The sequence below is a fragment of the Oncorhynchus masou genome, chromosome 15 (assembly GCF_036934945.1).
Source record: "Oncorhynchus masou masou isolate Uvic2021 chromosome 15, UVic_Omas_1.1, whole genome shotgun sequence".
In the NCBI taxonomy this organism is placed as follows: Eukaryota; Metazoa; Chordata; class Actinopteri; order Salmoniformes; family Salmonidae; genus Oncorhynchus; species Oncorhynchus masou.
Window position 1 is genome coordinate 30,921,832 of NC_088226.1, and position 27,822 is coordinate 30,949,653.

Below are 27,822 nucleotides of genomic sequence, written 5' to 3' on the forward strand. Positions count from 1 at the left end.
GATCTGATAGTCCCTTCTATATTCCCAGCATACAATAGAGGCATACATAAGTAGTTTATATGCATGTCTACAGCTTCTAAATGTCTGATTTTGAGGTGAAGAATATACTTTATTCATGAAAGGAGACTACAATTGCACTGCCCTTTTGTATGTGTTTGAATTGTTGTTTATTTTAGAGATAGAATTTAAGAAGAAAAAAGGACAATGGTTGCATTAACATGAATAGAATTTATTTTTAAGTTCACAGTGCATACAGTTGTACCATTCCATCGATAGCACATTAGATTGACCTATACGTTATTTAAGACAACAGTTTTTCTCGGCATTGAGAACATGCAATTAAGTGTGCAAGACTTCAGTAGGCTGCATACGGCATATTCAAATAACTACAGTTACCATGTCGAGGGACCAGTGGGAAAGGTGAATGAATGAACATGAACTGTGTCAACAGTCTCAGTGTTGTCACTGCAGTGAAAGAAAGGTTAAAGAGACAGGTGATATGCCTCTGTTAGTTCCTGACAACCAGTGGGTTTTGATCTTTCATATCACATGAGTATTAAGGAAAAAGGGAAATGCAATCGCAGCATTTAGAAAAGAGAATAGAAGAGGTTCGCTTTCGTCCTATTTTCTTCTGCGTCAGTCAGTAAGCTTTGAGACAGTAGAACAGACATTCAGTCATACAAATAACCAGCTTTTCAGTACACAAGATACTCAGCCTCAAAGGATTCCTAGCTGACTATTGCAAGTGTTAGTAAGACATTGCTCAAGTAAAACACCCCAATCCATCGCAGTTAATACAGTAGTCATGTAGTAGATGAAATAACTAATAATAAAGTATTTCAAGTTGGCTAAACAAAGTGTGGATACTGGACAACACTACCGTACCTGACACTACCTTTTTTTGGGGGTTAAATCTTGAGCTGATTAACTTTAAAACACATTTAACAACCAAATAAGATCAGCAGAACATGGCCAATACACACAGATATTTTGAACCAGGGGAATGGAATAATAGGATATTCTACTGTACATGCACAACACAAACTGAAAAGAAAAGGAAGTTAAATTCATAGGTATGCCATTTCGGTCATCTATCTCAGGAATCAGAAATGATGTAACATGATACGTGAGTGGCTGGATGGCAAAATGGTTTGACTTAACACATTTTATAATTATACAAATTATTTCCCCCTCCCCCAAAAATTATATAACAACATTCAAATCTTGTTTGTTCTACGAATCATTTACAATATATTATTATAACAGTTATATATTCTCCTTGTAAAATATACTTTAAAACACAAAAAATACAATCTTTCATCTATAATAAATCTTCAAATATAATACAAAGCATAACAAGATCCTTCTCCATAGTGAGTTCAGTATGAAAGACCATTGAAATATCAGCACAGATGGGGAAAAAAAGAACACAGAGTAAAGCCTCATTACAAAATGTTAAAACAGAAATAGAAAGAATTAAACAGAAAAAGTTAAACTAGAAAAGTCTTTTCTAGTGGATCTCATAGGTGAAACAACTGACCAACATGCATTTAAAGCTGGAATCCTTAATGGTGAAAACCATGTCCGTTTGCGATATTTCAACAACAAATAAGTCACTGTAAACAGCAAACACAGTTTTCTTTCTCCTCGGACATCATTGCACGTGCCATAGACGAGCACAATATGTACTGCAATTTGTTTTACAGTGCTGCGTGACGCTCCTCAGTTCAGAAACCAGTGGCGCTGTTTCCCCCCCCAATTCGGATTCCATCTTTAAGGACGTGGCTTATTCTCAGTGCCTCCCTACTGACTGGACCAGTGGTCCTTGGTCTCTTTTGCATATACAGACGATATCAATTGAAATGTTGAGAGGACGACTCTTTAAAGCCACTCGATCTCTCCCTAATGACTTGCGTTGAGCATACTAAGTGGTACTCAGAAAAGGCCAGAGGATCTATGGATTCACAAATATGATTATCAATTACCTGATCTTTACAGTGGTAACCTCAAATTCTATTCGGAATTTGGAAACTTTAAATAAGTTTTGTTTGCATAGTACATAGACAGTGCTCCAACTTCAAAGCTGCCCGAATAAATAGCAAAATTTAAACATAGAATAGGCGAACATAAATTGTACACGGGGCCCTTTCAAATCCAAATGAATAGCTGAAGTGAGGTCTTCCCAGATCCACGGAGAACTCGCTTTACGATCTCATCGTCACCACAGCCCGACGCTCAGGACAAGGGGGGCAAGAGTTACCGTTAAACCGTCACACTCAACGGCATGCCACACAAATCACTAGCGTAAACAGGCTAAACTCATCATCAACATAACCACAAACAAGCACTGGAAAATACTTTCTTTTGTCTCTATGTACCACAGTGGTACAATAGTGAGTGGCCACCATCTCTGGACATTACCCGAAGGGCTTGCATTCTCTCCATGGGAGATTCCTGTGAAAATCTCTTTGGCCGTCCGTCCACATTCTCAAAGGAGAGCCGTATTGCTTTATTACTATTCTACAACCATCTCAAGCCTTCCAGTCAAACACAGTGCGGTAGCATCAGAGTATGGGACAGCGCATTTCATTCGGTGAGTGCACATAGCAGAGATTTCAAGTGGTGAAGTCACACTCCTCCTAAAGCACTCATGGGTGTTTTACCAATGACATACCCCCATACCAGTGGGCTGTCAGTGTAAGCTCTAGTGATACTATTTCCATCGGGAGTGTGACAGAAAAGACTTGGGGGGGGGGGGGGGGAGCAGAAGACTGTTGCTTTGTGACAAGGCGTTCCAAGTTCCCGGTTAGCCATTGTTATGTAAACGAAGGCTGAAAACTACCCATAGCCCATGGAGACGCGGGTGCCAGCCCGCATAGATGGAAACAGAAAAGTCTGAGCCTTTTGGGTAAAACGCTGGGGTAAATCCTCAGAGAAAGGAGGAGAGTGTGTGAGGGTAGGAGGATAGACAGAGATTGTGGGAGATGGTGAGGATGGAAGGGTGAATGGAGGAGAGCGAGCACGAGTGGGAAGGAGTGGCGAGATGGAGACAGGAAGCGAGAGATGGAGAGAGAGAGAGAGACCGACCAAGAGATGGTGCGATAGGTGCCATGGATGGGCTTGTCTATTCATTCATATCCGCTGTATTTACACAAGTCCTTTTCGCCTTTCTTTCCTAACAGACAGGAGTATCCTGAGAAACAAACACTTGAGAAAAATACATCTCTAAATAGATAAGCCTCTGAAATCAAACTAAAATAGAGCTTCTCTCTGAGTGCAACATATATTAAAACTATCTTAATATATCTAAGCACAGTGAGAAAGCTGGCTGCGTTCCACATAGTAGATCTAAGCAGGTCAACTGCTTCCAAAGTAACAGTTGCAGGTATTCATTTTAAGACTGAGCAGTACCAAATGCAAAGCACACCTCCGTTTTAGGCAGGGATGAGCAACGTTGATAGGGGCGGGGGCCACAAAAAAAACTCATCATGAGGAGCTGGATTTGATTTGGACACCCCACCAATTTTAAGTTTTAAAATTAATTAACAGCAAAACTGCAGATTTTGCCATAGGGCGTGGAGAAAATGTTGCCGTTTTAAAGCAAGTTTGCTGAAATTCTACACATTTTGCCAGGGGTAGAGAGAAGATTTAGCAATTTTGTAACTAATTTCATGCAATTCTATTCATTCTGCCATGGGGCAGAGAGAATAATTAGACATTTTACAGCTAATTTCCTGTAATTACACACATTTTGCCATAGAGGGTGGAGGCAAATGTTAACAGTTTTTAATATATAATTCGACCATGCTTACTACAAGTTTAGGTAGCTGGACACTAGACTAACTGACCAATTTTTTTTTAAATGTAGCCGACATGGGCTAATTGAGTGACTACTGATGCACAATTACATTTCGAAATTGCACCTTGTGTACTCTATTATTCTAACTCTTAACAGCAAGTTGAAACCCCGACTGAGTTCCTAAAAAAAAGTTGTATATTTTCAGTAAAATTGGTCCTCAGACCTACAAAAGGCGTCCCGCGGTTGCACATCCCTGGTTTAAGGCATTGTGTTAGGAGACTGTACAGTGGAAGAGTTACCAAGGTCATGGGGGTTTACTTTGTGTTTTTACAATACTTTCAGATCGAAGGAAAAATGAATTTGTTCTCTGTTTAAACACACTGATCTTTCGTAAACATTTTTCACTCAGTGGTTAAGGTTAGGATTTGGGGAGGGCAGTCTGATTCTTAAGGGCAACTTCTACCTCAAGTACCCCTTTCCCTGTCCCTGTCCGTCTCAGGACTTGTCGGTGGCTTTGCTGTGGCTGTTGGGGTGGGTATTATTATGTGTGTTGTTGGTGTGGCACTGGACCTGGGACAGCTGTAGGCTGGTCTGGAAGGCTGAGCTGAGATGACACATAGACTCTATTTCCTCTAGAAGGCCTTTCTCCTGGACCTCTGCCCCAGAGACCCTGCCCTGTACCTTCCCCAACCCCAGCCCTAGGCCCTGGTCCTCTCCCTGCCCCCCCTCCTCTGGCCTCCCTCTCTCCCAGGGGACCAGCACAGAGGGCTGCCCGGCCTTCACACCCTGCCTCTCTTTGTCCTGACTGCCCTGCCTCCGGAGGGCCTGGTCCTGCCTCGCCGTCTCCTTGGACAGCACATTCCCCCGCAGGATGCTGGATGTGGTCTGGGGTTTGGTCTCAGACTCAGGCTGGGGGTCTGTGGAGGCTCTAACACGGGTCAGCGTTGAGGTGTGTGGAGGGGTGTGTGTTGCCGGTGGAGGATTGTGTGTGGATGCATGGGTTGGTGCAGGAGAGCGGCTGGAAGAGGGGTTTTGGTCTCCCAGGTGTGGTGATGGAGGTGTTGGGAGCGAAGGCTCCTCTGGACGGGGCTTAGAGAGACAGATTGGGGGCTTGGCATGAAGGGGCTGGGTCTTGGGCAGGAGATTGGGGACCTTGTTGTCCTTGGCTGGGACTGCAGCTGTGGCCGGTGGAGAGGCTGTCAAGGGGTTTTGCTTTGGCTTCTTGAGGCTGCTCTTGCTAGGCTGTCTACGAGGGGAGGGGGGCAGGTGCTTCCCGTGGAGGGCACTGTCATCCTGCCAGCTTCCTCCCTGTTCCCCTCCCCCACCTACTCCCCCCACCCTGCTGCCACTGGTACACATCTGGGGCAGATTACTCTCACTGTGGGGGTTGGACTTGTTCTAGAATACAGACACAGAGTGGTTTACACATTTTGATGTTATCTTTAACCGGTGCCTCAGTCAATATTGTCCATGACATTCAGACTCTATTTACTGTATGTATCTGGGGTTATATGAGTGTGGTTTGGATGTTACAGATGTTTCTCTTACCGGAGACTTATAGTCGATGTCATCCATAGATCTGAAGAAGTCCAGGCTCTTGGCAGCGCTGAGTTTTCCATGCTCTGTGCTGGTGGTGCTCAGAGAGTCAAGGATCTCCTCTAATAGGGTCATCTGGCCTGTGTGGGAGGAGTCTGTGTCTAGCTCCAACGAATAGGAGTCGTCACTGTCCTCAGTGTAGGACGGCATCTCCCCACTGTCCTCAGACGAGATCCTCAAGGCGAGCAAATTAAATTAGCAAAATAAATGAGCAAAAATAAATTTAGCAAATCAACAAATACATGAAATACAGAAAATAAAATAACAAAAAATAAATCAGTAAATAAATGTATTAATAAGCCAGCAAATAAACTCAGCAAATCAATGATCATTTCACGAATAATGATCTGTCCAAGAGGCTATAATCACAATGCAATAATTCTACCGTGGGGTCCTTACTGTAGAACTAAACCACTGGAGGGCAGCATTGATGTGAGTATGAAGAGGATGAGGGGGAACCTGTCTATACCATAGTAACTAGTGAAGGACAGGACAGGGAGATGATTTTTTCCAAGTGACAGAACAAACAACTTTCATGAAAGAGGAGACTACCATGGAACCAACTTGAATAATTTTATTGTATTGCGATGTTTGCTCTTGGCTAGGGCTCACTAGTAAAATTGATAGCTGTCTCAATGAGACTCACCTGAAAGGATAGATAAATAAATGTCACAGATCATACATATTCAAACAATACTGGGAGATTATTGGTATTATCATATTCATATAACAGACTCTTACTTGCTGGCAGTGTCCAGTTCATCGTCATCGATGGCAAAGTCAGGACATCCCATGGAAGACTTTGCATAATAATGCTGACACACAAACAGAGACAATGAGATCGATAGGTTACTCAAGGCAAATGACCATCACATCTGACCATGACAACAACAACAACAAAAATAACTCTTTATGATGGCGGTGTGCTGTGTTTGTGTTGGCAACGGGGTGTCATTCACACCCCAGTCCAGTCCAGTGCCTGGTAGCTCAAGTCCAGTGTGTATAATAAGCCACCTGTGTAGCACGTTTAACGGTCTGGGGACTTAAAGGAGAAAGAACCTTTAAGGCACACGCCTCCCCCTCCTCCCCTATAAGAGCTCAGCTCAGCCCAAGGCCAGCTATTAAAAAGACCTTTATCCACCACAGACGTGTAGTCTTTTACTCACTCTACCTCTCTCTCTGCCCATCTAATTCACATCATTGTATATCTCGTGCACACTGTATAATGTTCTCTCTCCCTCCCTTGTCCTCTCTAACCATCTCAGTCTCTCTCTTTACCTTCTCACCCCTTTTTCTTTCCTGTACCAACGCAGCCTCTAAAGCAGCCTATAAAACCAGGTTTGCCACATTATAAAAGCCTGTCACTTTCACATCCCCTAGAGGGCAACCATGACTCGTCACAAAAACAGAGAGAGAGAGAGAGAGAGAGAGAGAGAGAGAGAGAGAAAGAGAGAGAGAGAGAGAGAGAGAGAGAGAGAGAGAGAAAGGACAGGTCGGATGTAAATGATTGAGGGAGAGAAAAAGGAAAAGGGGGACCCATAACCCCTGGAGACAGAGGAGAGGGGGGAAACATTAGGGCCTTGCACCAACCCGGTCTTGATTAGCTGACATAGTGCCAGCAAGACGGGCGGAATGTAACGTGTCGCTGGCCGCTGCTCATTTAGGGTACACACACACACACCTTAACACAAACGCGTGCATGCATGCAGAAAGGGTTAACCGCCGCCTTCTCCATAAAAGCTAAGGGAGGAGAAATGTGTAGAGCGGCCACTTAGTCCTCTTTGCCATTGGGCTAAACAGGAACACATGTAGTGCGGCGCTGATTGCCCGGCTCAGGCTGCTCTCTGTCTCTGGTAGCTAGGAGCTATAATAATAAAGACCATTATAGAGCGGCTCAGGCCTCCCATCTCCTAAAAAAAAACTTTAATGGATTCCTGTGTCAGGGCCGTAAATCAGCACTGTGATACCATGTACACACAAGCGGTCATACACACACACATATCAAATCATTCACGCAGAGGCTGGCTTGACAGTTAGGGAGACTGGAGATGCACCTGCAAGAGGGTGGGTGCTGGGGCACGCACGCACGCACGCACACGAGCACACGCACACACACGCACACACACACACACACACACACACACACACACACACACACACACACACACACACACACACACACACACACACACACACACACACACACACACACACACACAGGTCATGGTCCTTGCTGCTATTTAGCCTGTTCATTTGTGCACTTAGGCTTGTTTAGGGAAGCGGGGCCTCTCGGTGTGTCTAGGTGTTTATTAAAACAAGGTGAACCCTCAAACACAACAAACCATACCCAGGCCATAGAGCTCAGCCCACATCATAACCACACCCAGCTCAGCCTGCCCTTTCCTATGGTCATAATTATATCCATGCTAGACAACCTACACCTACACACTGTTGGAAGGGCAAAACATACAGAAAACAAAAAGACATGCATACACACTTTCCATTTATGAAACACACATACTAAATGAACATGGAAGTCATCCAGAGTCGTAATCATTACAGTGGCAGTAGCATGTTATTTGATGAAACCGTAAAGACGAGACAACCATGCTAGAGGAAGTCTGGGTGAAACAACTTCCGCCTTTCACTTCTCATGACAGACTAATATAAAACTGAGAGGTGAAAATGGAAAAGTGATTCTCTCCTGTCTCTCCCTCTCTTTCTCGTTTCTCTTCCCCCCCCCCTCCCCCCTCTCATTCCCTCAGCCTCCATCTCTGCCTCTCATTCTCTCTGTCTTCACCTCTCTCACATGACAGATGACTGTTGTTTTTCTCTCGCAGTGAGTCTGCTGCAGTGAAAGAGAAGGGGAGAAAGAAGGAGAGAGCCACACCAGGAAAAGAGGCAGCAAATGAAGTCTAATAATGAAAATGGGGAAAAGGCCATTTTCACGGAATCTGGCTAAAACCATCAGTTTGGAGGACAGAAGGTGGGGAAAAAAAGGCTCTAAATTGTTTAAAAGCACATTGAAATCACTAAGCACACGGTTAATGTGGTTCAGTAGGTACTCTGTACAGTAACCTCTGCTGGCATAACAATAGACGGTCTTACTGTCTGTGAACATTTTTTAGAATACTTTTCTTTGATCACTAGTGTGATATACACAATGGCGAGTCATTTTGTTACAGTGGCCGCATGTTGAGTCATTGTCAATACCGCTGCAGTTGCACATTTTAATAAATCATTATTTTTAAGAAGAATTTATTGAGGCACTTCTGGTGAAATAAAAACCTGTAAATTCCAGCCAGTCGTGCTGTAAGTGAGGAGAGTTTCAATATGGCCAAGTCATCCTCTAACCTATTGTATAGTGTCGAGCTTTCGCTTTCCAAACGGTATGAGCCAAGATACGAAATCTATTTAAAGGAGAGCTCATGGCAGTGGCTCTATTAATGCTTCAAATGCCATACAATAGCTCTATATTTCACTCCCCCTTCTTACGAGGGGAAAATAGTAATCACTGTCCATTTCAGTAGAAATATTTGAAGAAAAACCTTTTTTTCTCCCTTTCAGTCTCTCGTCTGCATGACCGGTTATGTTAAGCGAGCATGCCAACGACAGAGCGCTAGAGACTTTAAGTACCAGCTTTACATTATACATTTCATATGGTGTTTCTGAGTGGCCACTGATCTCACAGCTTGGCAGGGTATGCGAGATATGCCAAACAAACCACACGGAGAGAGAGAGAGGGAGGGGGGGAAAATGAAATGAGAGAGAGAGAAAGAGGAGGGATAGAGAGAGAGGGCGGTAGAGAGGGGGGAGTGGGAGCTAGAGAGGGGGGGGGGGGTGAAAGAGGGAGCCAGAACCATGGCCAAGTCGGTCTTTCTGTTAGACATAAAACTACAGACAGTGTTTGAGGCAGGATACACTGCCTGCCTGTCTGTCCAACTGGCTGCCTCTGAAAGCACACGCTTTTAACAAACGGGCTAAATTAAAAGTATTCTGACCATTTTGCAAAAATAAATAAATAAATAAATAAGCAATTCTATAAAATCAACCAGCGTGTCTGTTGACGTATGCAGTAATTTAAAGCGACCATGAGGTGGCAGCTTAGCTTCAGACAAGAATCTCAGGCCAGACTACAAATAACTACCTAAACACACACAGCCTACACACACCCACCCACACACAACCTGACAGGCTCCAATCTCCACATCATCACCATGCAGATGTGTGCAGTTTTTCCCCATTAGAACAGAAGCACAAAAACAAACCATCCACACTAGCCCCCCCCCCCCCCAACACTCTCCCGCTCTCCCTCTCCCCCCCCCATGCTAGCATTTATTCAGTCTATGGTAGAGTAGTGTCAGCGTCACACTGCTGAGCCCTGCCACAAGCCTGCTGTCACTATGCATACCACCATCTCGCTCTCACACAGCTAACGTACTGTTGCATCCGCTAAAACACACACACAAACACACACGAGGTGAGCAATCACTCCCAAACATAGAGAAGGAAGACAATAGGTTTGTGTTTGTTAGTATTTCACACTAAGAGAACCTTCTGGGTGTGCAAATCAAGGAATATCTCCCACATACTTTTAACGGACATGTTCTTTTAGTGACACTTGAATGAACTGGCCAAAAAAACAAAACCGAAAAATGTTCATTTCATAATTACACTGATCTAATATAAAATATCTGATATTAGAATAAACTCCAAAGATGAACCAGATCATTAATTCATTTCATTTCAAGGACAGAAACAGAGATTGCTGTTAATGCTACATGGTGATAAAAGGTATGAGAAGTTAAGATGTCCTTATCACTCAGAGAGCCGAGTGTGTGTCAGTGAGTACGTGAGTGAGGTGTGTGTGAGAGGTTTGTGTTTGTGTGTGTGCAGGGCAAAGTGTGTATGAATTTTACACTCGATAAGTGGTTTGTAATATCTCTTTAATAAGCAGAGATGGAGGGAGAGGAGCAGAGAGGTAGCCCTGGCCTACATTGGGCCTGGTACAGTAGAGATAAAATCAAGTCAAATGATATTTGTCACATGCGCGGAATACAACAGGTGTAGGCCTTACCATGAAATTCTTACTTACAAGCCCTTAACAAACAATGGAGTTTTAAGAAAAGAGAGTTAAGAAAATATTTACTAAATAGACAAATGTAAAAAAAAAAAGTGACCATAATGAGGCTATATACAGGGGGTGCCGGTACTGAGTCAATGTGTGGGGGTACAAGTTAGTCGAGGTAATTTGTACATGTAGGAAGGGGTAAAGTGACTATGCATAGATAATAAACAGCGAGTAGCAGCAGTGTAAAAGTAGCAGAGAAACAGTCTATGACTGTGACTGGAGTGTTTGCCAATTTTTTGGGCCATCCTCTGACACCGCCTATTATATAGGTCCTGGATGCCAGGAAGCTTGGCCCCAGTGATGTACTGGGCTGTACGCACTACCCTCTATAGGGCCTTATGGTCGGATGCCGAGCAGTTCCCATACCAGGCGGTGATGCAAAGGGTCAGGATGCTCGCGATGGTGCAGCTGTATAACTTTTTGAAGATCTGGGGACCCATGTCAAATCTTTTCAGTCTCCTGAGGGGGGAAAGGCATTGTCGTGCCCTCTTCACGACTGTGTTGATGTGTTTGGACTATGACAGTTTGTTGGTGAAACTCTCGACCTGTTCCACTACAGCACCGTCGATGTGAATGGGGGCATGTTCGGCACTTCTTATCCTGTAGTCCACGATCATCTCTTTTGTCTTGCTCGCGTTGAATACTTCGAGACAACCTTAATATTAGACAGCGCGCACCAGCTGTAATTGACAAATAGAGACACACCACCACTCCTCTTCTTACCGGACGTAGCTGTTCTGTCCTGCCAATGCAAGGAAAACCCAGCCAACTGTATATTATCCATGTTGTCGTTCAGCCACGACTCCGTAAAACATAAGATATTACAGTTTTAATGTCCTGTTGGCAGGATAGTCTCGAACAGAGCTCATCCAGTTTATTCTCCAGTGATTGCACGTTGGCTAATAGAACAGATGGTAGAGGTGGGTTACACACTCGCTGACGAATTCTCACAAGGCACCCTGATCTCTGCTCCCTGAATTTCCTTATTTTCTTCATGTGAATGACGGGGATTTGGGCATTGTCTGGGAGCAACATTATATAACTCACGCCCAACTCATTAAAGAAAGTGAGTCATAAGAGATGGTAGCAACAAGATATGTACAAAATAAGTTACAAACAATGCAAAAAAACAAACACAAAATAGCACAATTGGTTAGGAGCCTGTAAAACCGCAGCTTCCCTCTCCGGCCCCATTCTTAAATCAGTTGCTCATTCTTAAATAGCAGTGCTCAGGGACACTTGATGTAAAGCGTGCATAAATGCTTTGGGGATTTAAAATTGCAAGCTTTTTGGCAGAAGTGCATTAATGTTTCAGCAGTGCTACCAGGTACATCTTTATCTTTATTACCAGGAACAGATAGAGTTTGGGGTTGAGGCAAAGGTACTGTATATTGTTAGAATGGGGTATATGAGTTGAGTACAGGGCTCGGGCATGGGGCTGGGTCATATGCAGGTCGCAGGAATGGAGAGGTAGTCTTGGCCAATGGGGCTCATTGAGGGGTACAGGGTATGAGGATTTGGGTACAGGACTTGGTCTGGGTACAAGTCTGATTGAGAAATGTATCTTAAACTGGAAGCGATGCCTAACACACACACACACACACACACACACACGCAAATGCTCTGGGACATGCCATCCAGTGTGTCTCTGCACCAGGAGTCCCTGGGGTCCCGTTACTGTGGCCATGAACAGAGCTCAGTGGCGTGTGTGCATGTGTGTTGCAGAGACCTCGGTATAGAATCTCTAATTGGTAGTGGTTGAGCCGTCACATTTTTTTGTGTGTGTTCATCAGCCTCATCAAGCACACAGGATATAACACTGTTCATTACAGGACAGAAACCCGTGGCCGTGGCGACCGTCTTGGCCTCACAATCTCAGTGTTTCCCCTTGGTTTGTGTAGTTGTGATCCCAAAATTCTACAAATCTAACTGCAATAGAGCATGCATGGGAAACATGATAATGATGGATGTGGATTTGCAGACCAGCTGGTCTTGCAGGACCACACACACACACACACACACACACACACACACACACACACACACACACACACACACACACACACACACACACACACACACACACACACACACACACACACACACACACACACACACACACACACACACACACACACACACACACACACACACACGACAACAGGTTACAGAATTTTTACAACTGAATCCAGGTGTTATTGCTGTAAAAGGACAGTGTGATGCTGAACGCTGGTTACTTGAGACTATACCTCACTTGGGATTTGAACTCACAACCGCTTGGTTGCTAATGACCTGAATTTCCTGCTACGCCACCAGGTCTGTGGACATGAGAGAGATTGGCCACAGATTTAATGCAAGAAAACATTCCTGCACTTTGCTAAAAGTTGCCCAAGTCGATAATTGCCAGATTATCTGACAACACCAATGTAAAAAATAGCAGTGCTAAGGGACACTGGATGTAAGGTGTGCAAAAATTGCTTTGGGGATTTAAACTTGCAAGCTTTTGGGCTGAAGTGCATTAATGTATCAGCAGTGCCACCAGATACATCTTTACTACCAAAAACATATATACTCACTCTCAAAATTAGGGTATGGTTAGGATACAGTCCTGAGGTACAAAGAGGTCAAAGGTAAACATAAGGTACCTTCAGAGATACACATAGGAACTCACATGGTACTGGTTGGTTCCTTTTAGGGTACATAATCTAGTATAATGGTAAAAAAAAATCTTCATAGAGATTTGAAATGTAGGTGGGGGCAATGTACCAGTGTGGCTCATTAGCATATTGGGGGGGGGGGTGAACTAATATATGTGTATTTGTGCCAAACCTCAGTGGAAGTGTTGTACTAGTTTTAGTGGTTGATGGGTATGTTGCCAAATATCGAGCAAATTTTCCTTTATTATTTTCCGCTAACCCTACCACCCCTCCCATAATTAGAGTAAACTAACAAACAACACTTAGGCTTCTACTTCCAGATTATACATACTGTATACATTTTATTTTACTATAGTTATCCTTGGTTTGTTTTTAGTCCCACCCTTCACTCAGCTCCACTCAACCCCTCCCATCTATCTCTGAACACCACCCAGTTTTGATTTCTATTGGCCATATATTTTTCAACTGTGCTGTGAAAAACACTTTACTTAACACCCAGTGTCATAACACGATCATAACCATGTCATAATGTGTCATAACAGCTGACATAACTAGTCATAACATGGTCATAACATTGTCTTGACCCATATATTTACACCTGTTGTAACATAGGTACATTGCGTTATTTTATGGCTGGTTATGAGTGTCAAAACATTTAATCAAAGTAGTTATTTTTGCTGCCGAGAAGTTTCCTTTAATTTGAAAGTTTGTTTCTTGGGCTCCTGAGTGGTGCAGCGGTCTAAGGCACTGCATCTCAGTGCGAGAGGCGTCACTAGTTCGATTCCAGGCTGTATCACATCCGGCCGCGATGGGGAGTTCCATAGGGTGGTGGACAATTGGCTTAGGCCGTCATTGTCAATAAGAATTTGTTTTTAACTAACTTGCCTCGTTAAAAAAAAGTTAAATAAACAAATAAACAAATCCTGTTGTTGTTCTAATTAATTATTTTGTTTTTTAAAAATCATATTTTAAATAACTAGTAGCAGATTTACTTTATGACATTGTAATGAAGCATAACTATCCTGTGTCAATTTACGTGGACTATGAAAATACACTTTGAAACTGTCAAGAAGCATTATGACCATCATAATCACATAAGCCAGATAGGCCTATCACATACATGGCCTCAGTCAAAAAGAGGGTGTCTTGTCCTGCTCCATAAATCTGCTCCTGTCTTCAACCCAGTCATCAGCAACAGGCCATTGGTGTAAGTAAATGTCTGCCATCAATGGGTGCACAATTACAATGATCATTTAATATGGTCAATTTCCAAAAACATTATATAACAAACATACCGTTGACACATAGGCTATTGTGTAAAGGAATATTTTGTGCCTTGTGTGGTGTGATTTTAAACTCCTATGTAGGTGTCATAAACAGCCATAAAATAACGCATATGTCATGACAGTGTTATGACCATATTATAACAGGTTATGACAAGTTATGTCAGCTCTTATGACATAACATGTTATGACACTGGGTGTCAATTAAAGTGTTACCTAAAATAATACTTGATTTATTAGTGTTGCACCATTATTTTTACATAATATAACCGTATACAATTTCAGTGATGAACTGTGCCATCTATCCCTGTGGCCTCCGCAATGGTTTAGTCCACAGAGACAGGCGCAAATCAGCCCCGTGTCTTGTGCACCATGAAATAAAAACATATATTTGTGACTGCTCGATTAAGGACATTTCGGGTTGAACAACAGCCTATCGACCAAACAATCGCCTAAATGGGGTCAGCTCTAAAATGCGTACACACATTTCAGTTGTGTATATTACTTAGGTTTTTATTTGATGACCTTATTATTTTGAATTCCTTAAAGTCATCCTCTCATCTCTGCTCGGGCAGATCCGCCCTGCCACATCACTTTATCGCTGTGCTCCCCATACTGTACTGTCTTTAGTCATACTATTTAGCTCGACTGACGAAATCATTTGACTAGGTCTTTTACTCGTACTTTGACAAACTGTCTATCCCTCTCTATCGTCTTGTGTCCTGTACATTCCTCTCATGCGGTCTATGCAGTCGGTGTGTATCTAACCAACTGTAGCAGGCATAAGTGTATCCATCTCTGTCCGAGCCGGAAAGAACAGGACTAATGGATTATGCTCATTTTACGTAATTACTGCATTTCTGCGCTGAACTCAGTTGAATATTTGCTTAATAAATGCCACACATGTCTCAAGTTTTGAAGGAGAGTGCAATTGGCATGCTGACTGCAGGAATGTCCACCAGAGCTGTTGCCAGAGAATTTTATTGTTCATTTCTCTACCATAAGCTGCCTCCAATGTTGTTTTAGAGAATAAGGCAGTACATCCAACCTCACAACCGCAGCCTCACAACCGCAGACCACGTGTATGGCGTCATGTGGGCTAGGGGTTTGCTGATGTCAATGTTGTGAACAGAGTGCCCCATGGTGGCGGTGGGCTTATGGTATGGGCAGACATAAGCTACAGAAAACGAACACAATTGCATTTTATCGATGGCAATTTGAATGCACACAGATACCGTGGCGAGATCCTGAGGCTAATTGTCATGCCATTCATCCGCCGCCATCACCTCATGTTTCAGCATGATTAATGCACGGCCCCGTGTTGCAAGGATCTGTACACAATTCCTGGAACCTGAAAATGTCCCAGTTCTTCCATGGGCCTGCATACTCACCAGACATGTCACCAATTGAGCATATTTGGGTTGCTCTGGATTGAAATGTGCGACAGTGTTTTCCAGTTCTCGCCAATATTCAGAAACTTTGCACAGCCATTGAAAAGTGTGGGACAACATTCCACAGGCCACAATCAACAGCCAGATCAACTCTATGCGAAGGAGATGAGGCAAATGGTGGTCACACCAGATACTGACTGGTTTTCTCACCCATGCCCCTACTTTTTTTTAAAGGTACAGTATCTATAGCCAACAAATGCATATCTGTATTCCCAGCCATGTGAAATCCATAAATAAGGGCCTAATATTTTTTATTTAAATTGACGGATTTCCTAATTTGAACAGTGACTCAGTAAAATATTTTAAATTGTTGCATGTTGTGTTTATATTTTTATTCAGTATATAAAAACACTGTATTCTTACTGCACCTCAGTAGGTAACTTACTGTCAAAGTACAGTCATTTTGAACATAAGCACATTTAAAGTATCCTATAAGTATAACTGTAGAACATGTCATTGGTTCTACCTGGAACCAGAGGGTTCTTCATGAGAGGGCCCTAAATGGAACTCAAAAAAGTTGTATCTTGCAGGGACAAATCAAAAGGGTTATATGTGGCTCCAAAAAGGGTTCCCCCATAGTAACAAATGACAGGGTTCTACGTGGAACCCAAAAGAGTTCCCCCTACAGCAGCATTTCCCAAACTCGGTCCAGGAGACCCCAAGGGGTGCACGTTTTGGCTTTTGCCCTAGCAATACACAGCTGGTTCAAATAATCAAACCTTGATGATGAGTTCATTATTTGAATCAGCTGGTTAGTGCTAAGTCAAAAAACAAAACGTGCATCCCTTGGGGTCCCCAGGACCCAGTTTGGGAAGCGCTGCCCTACCGGGACAAATGACAGAATGTAGATCCAGTGGCAAAGCAGGAAATTCAGATCGCTGGCAACCGTGAGTTGAGATAAAACGCCAATTGAGGTTGACTCCTAAGTAATCCGAATTTTGCTGGTCTGCAAAACCACACTCACCATTATCATATTTCCCAGCATGCTCTATCGCATTGAGATGTTTTTAATTGTTTGTTTCAATAACTGTGTTTATGCACATTTATTTGATATTTTGCTGCACAGAGACAAATAACATAGATTTTTCTAAACCAATCCAATCTGTTAGTTTGACTTATTGCACCTGTTACTTAAATGGTTGTTCAAGTTTAGGTACACAACAGGTACACAACATTGCTAAGAGTATGTGGACACCTGCTGTGGACAGCCAGATGGCGAAGCGCCTTCCAGAGAAGGCGTTACAACTGCTTGAGTCCAATGGCGGCGAGCTTTACACTACTCCAGCCGACGCTTGGCATTGCGCATGGTGATCTTAAGCTTTTGTGCGGCTGCTCGTCCATGGAAGCCCATTTCGTGAAGCTTCCGACGAACAGTTCTTGTGCAGACGTTGCTTCTGGAGGCAGTTTGGAACTCAGTCGTGGAGTGTTGCAACAGAGGACGGGCGATTTTTAGGCACTTCGGCACTTGGCGGTCTCATTCACTTTGTGGATGAGCCGTTGTTGCTCCTAGACTTTTCCACTTCACATTGACCGGGGCAGCTCTAGTAGGGCAGACATTTTACAAACTAACTTGTTGGAACGGTGGCGTCCTATGATGGTGCCAAGTTGAAAGTCACTGAGCTCTTTCTTCAGTAAGGCCATTCTACTGACAATGTTAGGCTATGGAGATTGCATGGCTGTGTGCTCAATTTTACACACCTGCCAGCAATGGGTGTGGCTGAAACAGCAGAATCCACAAATTTGAAGGGGTGTCCACATACTTCCGTATATAGTGTAGTTTAGGTAGTCTCATTTATTAATCTGTCTATCCCTTCCAGACATTCTGAATGCAGATTGGGGGAATCCACTCTGGCTGGATTCCAATTGGAATTAAATATCACTTTGCAAGCCAGCATAATGTGACTTGATGTTGGTTTTGCTTTAGCTTATGCTAAAGCAAACCAACAGTGTCCAAAACACAGTGAAGACTAGCCACCAGTAAAAACACAGCCGAAGGCAGTTTACCAGCAAAAACACAACAAAGGTTATCACCAGAGAAAACACAACGAAGGCTATCACCAGAGAAAACACAACGAAGGCTATCACCAGAGAAAACACAACGAAGGCTATCACCAGAGAAAACACAACGAAGGCTATCACCAGAGAAAACACAACGAAGGCTATCACCAGAGAAAACACAACGAAGGCTATCACCAGAGAAAACACAACAAAGGCTATCACCAGAGAAAACACATCGAAGGCTGGTCTACCAGCATAACCATTCTGATCAGACTAGCTTGACCAGCAAGACCATGCTGGTGGGCCAGCAGAACGAGTTAGATCACACTGGTCAGACCAGCTTGAGCGACTAGACGATGCTGGTCAGACCAGCTTGATCAGCATAGACCTGCATGAACCAGCACAGACAATACTGGTCTATGCAGTTTTTCCAGCAGGGATGTATGTGACATCGATGTGACATCGAGCTGACAACCTCGCAATCACCATGTAAGCTAAATCTAACAGGAGTATTGTTTGTGTGAGTGCATCAGAGAGAGAGAGAGAGAGAGAGAGAGAGAGAGGGGGGAGAACAAGAGAGAGAAACAAAGAGGAGGGAACAAGAGAGAGAAACAGAGAGGTATGGGGGGGGGTGCATGGAGAGTGCATGTGCCAGCTTGCACATACTAGGAAGACATGCCGTGTTTTTAATGATGCCACAAGCAGATTCTCCTTAAGAAGTGGTGAAAAGCAGAGGAGCTGTGTTGTTGTGTTGACTGTCCATACAGACAGAGCAAACTAACAATCTTACATAAACATTGTAGAGTGTACAGTGCATTTTACTATTGCTGATGTGACACACTAGAAAATCTGCTTATCATTACTTATCATCTGGCACATTGACAAACTACTACAAAGTAACAAATAGGAGGAAGGATGGAGAGACTAGACCAAAGGAAGAGGTAGATGAGGAAGAGAGATTAGATGTGGAGATAGATGAGAAGAGAGATGGGAATAGAGGGATGGGAACGGAGACGTAGAAATAGTTTGTGCGTGTGTCACTCACATGTCTCCTCTTCTGCAGTCTCCGTGGTGACAGACTCTTGGTGCTGGTGGGAGACCCTGAGCAGAACGGCCCATCATCCTCCTCTTCCTGAGAGAGAGCGATAGAGGGAGGAGATGGAGAGATGGTTTGAGAAAACGAGAGGGAGGGAGAGCGAGAGAAAGAGAGAGGAGTGAGTGTGTCAAGTGAGTGTGCGATAATGTGTGTATAACATCATAAAACAGACAGTTATGCATGTATTTGGAGTATGGCCAGGTCAAATCAGATTAAATCATTCTGAACTCATGTGTATGCACACATAGCGACGTGTGTGTGTGTGCGCCGAGTACAGCCTCTCTCTGACGGTGAGTTCACACTGAAATTGCCTTATCAAAAGGACCAGACTTATGGAAACATACATCTGGTTGCATTTCCTTTGAAGGAATCAGTGGCTCATTTATGAAATATGCAAACAATAAAGGGTTAGGGCTGTAGCTGGATGACGACAAATGTACACTCCTGACCAAAGCACAATGCACATGTTTCACAAATCATTACAACCCTGCTCATCTCTGAGTGAGCGGAGTCACATGCTCCATATAAAACAGAGTGTGTGTGAGCCCTGGAGAGGTGTGAATTCACATAGGTCACCCTTTGCTTGAGCCTGCGAATGCCCCTCTTGGCATGACTCTTGGCCTGAAGGAGAGAAACACAGGCATTAGAAATAACCACAGGCTCCATTAATATTCGACAGTGGTCTGGTGTAACATCAAGGCCTGCTTTGATCCTGCTGGCCAAAAGGACAAAGACTAAACTTGGAAAGGGCATCACACACATGCATATACATACACAGTCCTAGTAGAACAATGACATTTACCAGCTAACTACAACCTTTCGGATATTCAGAGTGAGAACCTGTATGACTAAATACACATTTTAAGGTTAGGTTTTCATGTTGTGTGTGTCCAATATGAAAGTATTTGAGGTGTGCATGACTTAGCTCGGAGTTTGCACTTGTGGGACTATTCCACTGGTTCCAAACTAAATCAAGAGAAGCTCTAATATTTGAACATATTGGACCCGGTCTGATTGGCAACGCTATTAATCCATATCTGTAGGCCGTTTTCACAGCTGGACTTGCCTTAGTCATTGCAGTGTTGATCAGCACGCCGCCTCTCTGCAACACACAACACTGTAATTTAGCAGCGCGCACACACACACACGCACGGTTGGCAGCACACACAGGATTTCCATCGAACACACAACCCAACCAGTGGCAGTTGGTGCCATTTAAGATTAGGGAGGAAGATTTTTATTTATTTATGACCATGGCTTTCATATTCCATTCACCCAACTCAATGTAAGGTTGTTTAAGCTACTACATGTTACTAAAAATGGCCCTATACCCATCATGAGGTTGCTACAACCTAGTCTATAAATGAAAGTTTATAACGTAGATGCATAGGTCGAGAGATATATTGGAGTAATCAGACAGTGACATATTCAGCACCACCTTGCACACTCTTGCCTGAATCTAGCTTGCATCTAGCTGATCTGGTGTGTAATCATTAGTCCAAACGAGAGTTTCTATTGGACAAATTCAGGTAGGTCCCTCCCAGTTTCGTTCAGTTTGCTTCCGTGTAAAAAACGTTTTGCACCAGAATCAGCGGAATGAATATACCCCTGATCACCCGCACACTCTCCTCCTCTCACCTTTTCCCTTACTTATGGACTTTAGTGCACAACACAACAGCTGTCTGTGAATAGGCCCAAAAACTTCAAGCCAAACCCTTCGTACCATAACTGCTAACCGCTACACAGCCTACATCAATGTCACCATATTAAAGTTATAGTCAAGAAACGAGAACTAACGCATTAGTAAACTCATAGCCCTAAAACGGGAATCCTGGAGAAGTTCCATGGCAGAAATCAGCTAAAGAGTGGTCGGAACCCGGTGTAAATCAGTGTCGCCTTACAACACGTCAATCCAATCAAATGCCTTGCTTGAGCGGAGCTCCAAAAGATGCTCACCAGATTAGTGCCATAGGATTAACGGTAGGTGAGGACCAAAGATTTAAACAAAACAAGCACGAGTGACAAAACATATTTTTGAATGTTTGCAGCACTCTGGTTTTCACAGCATTTCTCAGGGGGGAAAATGTAATCAATGCTGGCATGAATCAATATTTTTTATTTTGAGGTTTCTGAAGAGATATTTGGCTGTAAAGGCTAGGATTAGGGACAAGAAGTAGCTAGCCACAATGAGGCTTGTTTTGAGAAAGGTCGCCTAAGCTACCTAGCTATAACTAAATAGCTAGCTACTAGGTAGTTAATTTGGTAGTCAAAATGTTAATAAAAAGAGCATATTATTGACCTAAAAGGTTAGTTGTGTTAGCCCAGTCGCTAGCTTATCCAGTGTCAGTGATACATAGAGCAACCATGTACTGTCTCTCTATGGGAACAACTGCAATCAAAATCTGGTCTATGGTTTGCTTCATACATTGTCTATTGGTATCAATTTAAATTGAGAACATATAGCTCAACATGTAAACAATGTGTGAGTTTAGCTATTCCCTGCTTCAGATGACAAATGGCATAAGGCATGTAATGCCATCATACTGTAGTCCTATAGCTGCATTGGCGAAGCATGCTTTATGATAAGCTGCAAAATAGATTCACATAGCTGATATACTGAGAGAGTGACAATCAAATAAAAGCAACTGGAGCTCTTACAACTAGACAAAGAGGAAATGTTTATTTAGGAATACAACACAGAATCACAAACACATTATAGGCAGAACCCCTTCCCCACTTTACTCCAGGATTATGATATGGGTTTAACCAACATTGACATGAGTTCATTTTGAAAAATAGTTTAACAATTAAAACAAGGAATCAACTTCAAGGAATCAACACTTTATCACTTAAAAAAGTACAAAAAAGCAAACTTGTAATGTATGTAAAGATTAGACATCTTAGACTAAACAACAACAGAAAATTGCTCCAATTGTAAAAGGTTTATACACTGACCGGCCCGTTCATGAAAATGGATCGGTCCTACAGACAGTGAGTCAAGTGGCCGTGGCTTGCTATATAAAGCAGGCAGACGTGCATTCAGTTACTGTTTGATTGACCGTTAGAATGGGCAAAACGAGTGACCCAAGCAACTTTGAATGCGGTATGATTGTCGGTGCCAACCGCGCCGAATCCAGTATTTCAAAAACGGCCACCCTCCTGGGCTTTTCATACACGACAGTCTCTACTGAGAATGGTGTGACAAACAAAAAAACATCCAGTCAGCGGCAGTCCAATGGGTGAAAACAGCGAGTTTATCATAGGGGTTAAAGGGGAATGTCAAGAAGTCAAATTTGTAATAAAGGAATTGTAATATTTGGCAAGAGAAAATGTCATTAATTTGCCCTTATTAAAGTCGACAGTTAATTTTCCATCAATGGATGTCGATTGAACTTTGAATGCAATGATTTAAGCAAAAGGCAAAAGGGTTATGGTAAACTCAACAAAAAAAGAAATGTCCCCTTTTCAGGACCCTGTCTTAAACACTGTTTCCCATGTTTGTTCAATGAACCATAAACAATTAATGAGCAGGCACCTGTGGAATGGTTGTTAAGACACTAACAGCTTACAGACGGTAGGCAATTAAGGTCACAGTTATGAAAACAGGACACCAAAGAGGCCTTTCTAGTGACTCTGAAAAACATCAAAAGAAAGATTCCCATGGTCCCTACTCATCTGCGTAACGTGCCTTAGGCATGCTGCAAGGAGGCATGAGGACTGCAGATGTGGGCAGGGCAGTACATCGCAATGACAGCGCTACAGGGAGACAGGATGGACAGCTGATCGTCCTCGCAGTGGCAGACCACGTGAAACAACACCTGCACAGGATCGGTACATCCGAACATCACACCTGTGGGACAGGTACAGGATGGCAACAACAACTGCCGGAGTTACACCAGGAATGCACAATCTCTCCATCAGTGCTCAGACTGTCCGCAAGAGGCTGAGAGTGGCTGGACTGAGGGCTTGTAGGCCTGTTGTAAGGTAGGTCCTCACCAGACATCACTGGCAATTACGTTGCCTATGGTCACAAACCCACCGTCGCTGGACCAGACAGGACTGGCAAAAAGTGCTCTTCACGGACGAGTAACAGTTTTGTCTCACCAGGGGTGATGGTCGGATTCGCGTTTATCGTCGAAGGAATGAGCGTTACACCGAGGCCTGTACTCTGGAGTGGGATCGATTTGGAGGTGGAGGGTCCGTCATGGTCTGCATCATCGGACTGAGCTTGTTGTCATTGCAGGCAATCTCAATGCTGTCCGTTACAGGGACGACATCTGCCTCCCTCATGTGGAACCCTTTCTGCAGGCTCATCCTGACATGATCCTCCAGCATGACAATGCGACCAGCCATACTGCTCGTTCTGTTCGTGATTTCCTGCAAGTCAGGAATCTCAGTGTTCTGCATCTCAATCCCATTAAGCACGTCTGGGACCTGTTGGATTGGAGGGTGAGGGCCATTCTCCCCAGAAATGTCCGGGAACTTGCAGGTGCCTTGGTGGAAGAGTGGGGTAACATCTCACAGCAAGAACTGGCGAATTTGATGCAGTCCATGAGGAGGAGATGCACTGCAGTACTTAATGCAGCTGCTGGCCACACTAGATGCTGACGGTTACTTTTGATTTTGCCCCCCCCCCTTTGTTGAGGGACACATTATTCCATTTCTGTTACTCACATGTCTGTGAAACCTGTTCAGTTTATGTCTCAGTTGTTGAATCTTGTTATGTTCATACAAACGTTTACACATGTTAATTTTGCTGAAAATAAACAGTTGACAGTGGGAGGTTGTTTCTTTTTTTGCTGAGTTATTATGGCCAATTTACCATGGCTAAGGGCTGTTCTTAAACACGACACAACGCGGAGTGTCTGGAGACAGACGTTAGCCGTGCTATATTGGCTGTATACCACAATCCCCCGGGGTGCCTTGTTGCTATTATAAACTGGTTACCACTGTAAATAGAACAGTAAAAAGTAATGTTTTGTCATACCCATAGGATATGGTCTGATATGCCAAGGCTTACAGCCAATTAGCATTCAGGGCTCGAACCAGGTTTATAAATGTCAATAAATCCTCTTTGCGCATGTGCATAACTATAGATAAATCCGACAGGAGAGTTTGAGTGATGAAAGTTGGACAGAGGATCTCGAAATCTCTGAGCAAGAAACACTTGGATGAACATAAAAAAATGAATGTTAGGCTACTTTCTGGCAATTATAAATGGCCCAGTTGCGAGATTGACTTGTCATTTCAATAGGCATATGATACAAACTGAAATCCGGTTTTATGATTGTAATAAAATGTTGCCATAGTCTGCTTAGCTAAAGGCTGGTCGTCTATGGCCCCTGTAAGACCTACATCTCATTTCAGATAGTCTACAGTAGCCTAGACAAGATGTAAACTGAACGATTTAGCAGCTTGCTTAGTTCAAATTAACAGACTAATTTATTCAACATGAATAGCGAGGTGATTTTACAATAAGATGTGTTTTTGTTTCCAATAGCCTGCTGGAATAGGCTACTGAGGATGGGATCATAATTTAAATCACTGAATTAAATATTAATAATATGTATATGAACAACAGGAGGTTGTGGCACCTTAATTGGGCAGAACGGGCTCAAGGGTAATGACTGGAGCGGTATGAGTGGAATGGTATCAAATACGTCAAACACATGGTTTCCAGGTATTTGATGCCATTCCATTTGCTCCATTCCGGGCATTATTGTGAGCTGTGCTCCCCTCGGCAGCCTCCTGTGATATGAACGGAATATGCTTGTCAACAACAGCCAGTGTTTATTTTATTATAATTTGTTTTACCTCTGACAACTGTTACCGTCAATCTAATGTAGTACAAGATGGTGCCGATAGAGAGGGCTGCCTTACTTCTAGTCCTTAGGAAACTGCAGTATTTGTATTTAAAAAAAAAAGTATTATTTCTTACATTGTTAGCCCTGGAAATATTAAGTGTTATTACATACAGCCGGGAAGAACTATTGAATATCAGAGCGACGTCAACTTACCAGCACTACAATCAAGAATATGACTTTCCCGAAGCAGATCCTTTGTCCGAACCCCCCAAGGCATTTGAACTGATCCCAGAGGCCGACCCAATACAAAGTCGCCGCAGAAGAGGAAGAGTGGCCTTCTGGTCAGACTTCAGAGGCACGCACACCACCCACTGCTTCTGAGTATATTACTCGCTAATGTCCAGTCTCTAGATAACAAGGTAGACGAAATTAGGGAAAGGGTTGCTTTCCAGAGAGACATCAGGGATTGTAACATATTCTGTTTCACGGAAACATGGCTCTCTCAGGATATGCTGTCGGAGTTGGCACAGCCACCGGGATTCTTTGTGCGTCGCGCCGACAGAAATAAACATCTCTCCAGGAAGAAAAAGGGCGGGGTTGTATGTTTCATGATTAACGATTCATGGTGTAATTGTAACAACATACAGGAAATCAAGTTCTTTTGTTCACCTGACCTAGAATTCCTCACAATCAAATGCTGACCGTATTATTTCCCAAAATAATTATTTGTTGGTTATTGTCACAGCCGTGTATATCCTCAAGCCGATACCACAACGGCCCTAAAGGAACAAATCTGTCCACAACTCCATTTTGCTCCTCCCGTCCTATAGGCAGAAACTCAAACAGGATATACCCATGATAAGGACTATTCGACGCTGGTTTGACCAATCAGAATCCACGCTTCAAGATTGTTTTGATCACGCGGACTGGGAGATGTTCCGGGTAGCCTCAAAGAATAATATTGATTTTTACACTGATTTGGTGAGTTTATAAGGAAGTGTATAGGAGATGTTGTCCCCACTCTGACTATTAAAACCTACAATACAAAATTCTCCAGACCTCCAAGGGACGTGTGACAATGACGTGATTTTAGAGGTACAGCAACATAGGACTAGTAAATCCACAATCCAATCCTATCACGCTGTACAGCTATCAGTTTAGAAGTTACACCGACAGGCCCCGGTTGCAATATATTAATAAAACCGAAAGCTAACTTGAATTAATTGGAAGAGTTGCAGTGTTGGATAGCCGTAGCCAGCCAGCTAACATAAATAGAAATCAGGTCAGGTTGTTGAGTAGGCTAAATTAGCTGCATTAGCTAAGTAAGTGAAAGGTAAACAAAGAAGAAAACTAAATGTAGCGTTCTTGCTCTCTTTCTCGCTCTGTCCTGCTTGTACATTTTTGAAGAAATGAATTTGTTCAAAACTGTTAAACTATTGTCTTTCTCTCGCTTCGAGTCAACTACTCACCACACTTTGCATTGCAGTGCTAGCTGTAGCTTATGCTTTCAGAACTAGATCCATTCGCTGATCATTTCATTGGATGCACAACACGTCAGTTCATACTGCAATACCTCTGATAGGTTGAAGGATGTTCTCCGCAAGTCGTAATGTTCCCTCTAATTTGTTTTGCACTGAGAAAATTTCAGGTCTGCTGAGGGCAAACTTGAATGTTGTGAAATTTCGGTGCAACTTCCAGCTTGCATTTAGTGTGAAAACTGAGGTTCTAACCACTTTAAGTTACAGTTTTAGCAGTGGCCAAGTATGCAACAGCGGCTATTTTTAATTATAATGTAGGCTTACTAGTGGCCTACCATCAAAAACAATGGAAAAAATGCATCCCATAACATTTTCACATGGAAATAGATGTTCTACCATTCAGCCTACAGTAGCAGCCAATGTTGGGGTTCAATGTGGGCCTACATTTCATGACACTTTTGTAAAAAAAACATGCAGCGCTTGCCATTAGCCTGTTTATCCTTCAGACAAGGAGGTGACTGAAAATGTTGTTGTGTTATTTGATGCAAGGAACCACTTTACAAAATAAAATGCATTATTATTCCTGTACCATTATTACTGTTCCACTGGATGTCAGAAGGTGAATTCACCAATTTGTAAGTTGCTCTGGATAAGAGCGTCTGCTAAATGACTTAAATGTAATGTAATGTACAGAGAATGAGACAAATGACAGTACCCTCTGCCAATTGGCTACTTAGCTTATTCAAGCCTTCTCAAAATAGAACACTTTTCCATGACCTGCTTTTCAAAGATGTCTAGAAATGTACATGTTTTGCGCTCTTGTAGGAAGCAATCACCCCCCTAATACTAACTACTAAGTATCTATAACTGGGCTAATAACTCACTAACTAGAAAAGGATATGAACAAAATGTCCACGTGGCTACACGCATATATAGCTTTTATCTTAAAACAAGTGCATCAACTCACGACTGCTCATGCTGTAAACACAGTCCAGTTCAAAGTCAATGGCACAGATCCATATATCGTCTATTTGCATACAGGCCTACTGCAGCTTTGATTGGTTATGCCGCACTGGTCTGGATGCATTCTGCCTCCCACAAAATCTCTTGCATAGTTCATTTTGTTTCAGTATGTTGCATTTAAAGTGGCTAATATTGCGTTGAATTGATCACAATTGCAGAGTAAAGGGAAACGTTGATAGTGTTAACTAATAGGGAAAACTCGATTAAGTTGAGTGAAGTTGAAACTCGTGCTTCTTTCTGTTGGCTGATATTTCATCTGCGGTACTGTGTAAGTCTGTGGAAGAGGGTGAGAACCATGAGCGTCCAGGTTTTGTATTGAAGTCAATGTACCCAGAGACGGATGGAAGCTAGCGGTCCTCCGACTACACCATTGTGTTACCCGAGAGGATGCTGTAGACCTTCATTGCAAAACAGTGTGTTTTAATCAGTTATTTGGTGACGTGAATATATTTACTTCAGTTTTATCTAAAAAGTACAACTTTATTGTTTCAATATATATACAAAAA

General features: G+C 43.0%; 1 protein-coding gene across 5 annotated transcripts in view; it reads right to left on the reverse strand.

Moving 5' to 3' along the window:
- Nucleotides 1-213: 213 nt before the first annotated feature.
- LOC135556146 (DENN domain-containing protein 1B-like) overlaps nucleotides 214-27,822 on the reverse strand; it is a 183,880-nt gene continuing 156,271 nt past the window's right edge. For 4 of the 5 annotated variants that reach the window (XM_064989094.1, XM_064989093.1, XM_064989095.1 and 1 more), the window contains 6 exons: nucleotides 20,078-20,113; nucleotides 19,588-19,632; nucleotides 18,961-19,047; nucleotides 6,137-6,210; nucleotides 5,348-5,570; nucleotides 214-5,197 (listed from right to left, as the gene is read on the reverse strand). In XM_064989094.1, coding sequence (XP_064845166.1) covers nucleotides 4,295-5,197; nucleotides 5,348-5,570; nucleotides 6,137-6,210; nucleotides 18,961-19,047; nucleotides 19,588-19,632; nucleotides 20,078-20,113 — 1,368 coding nt within the window. In that variant the 3' untranslated portion in view covers nucleotides 214-4,294. The other variant, XM_064989098.1, reaches the window with a different exon arrangement.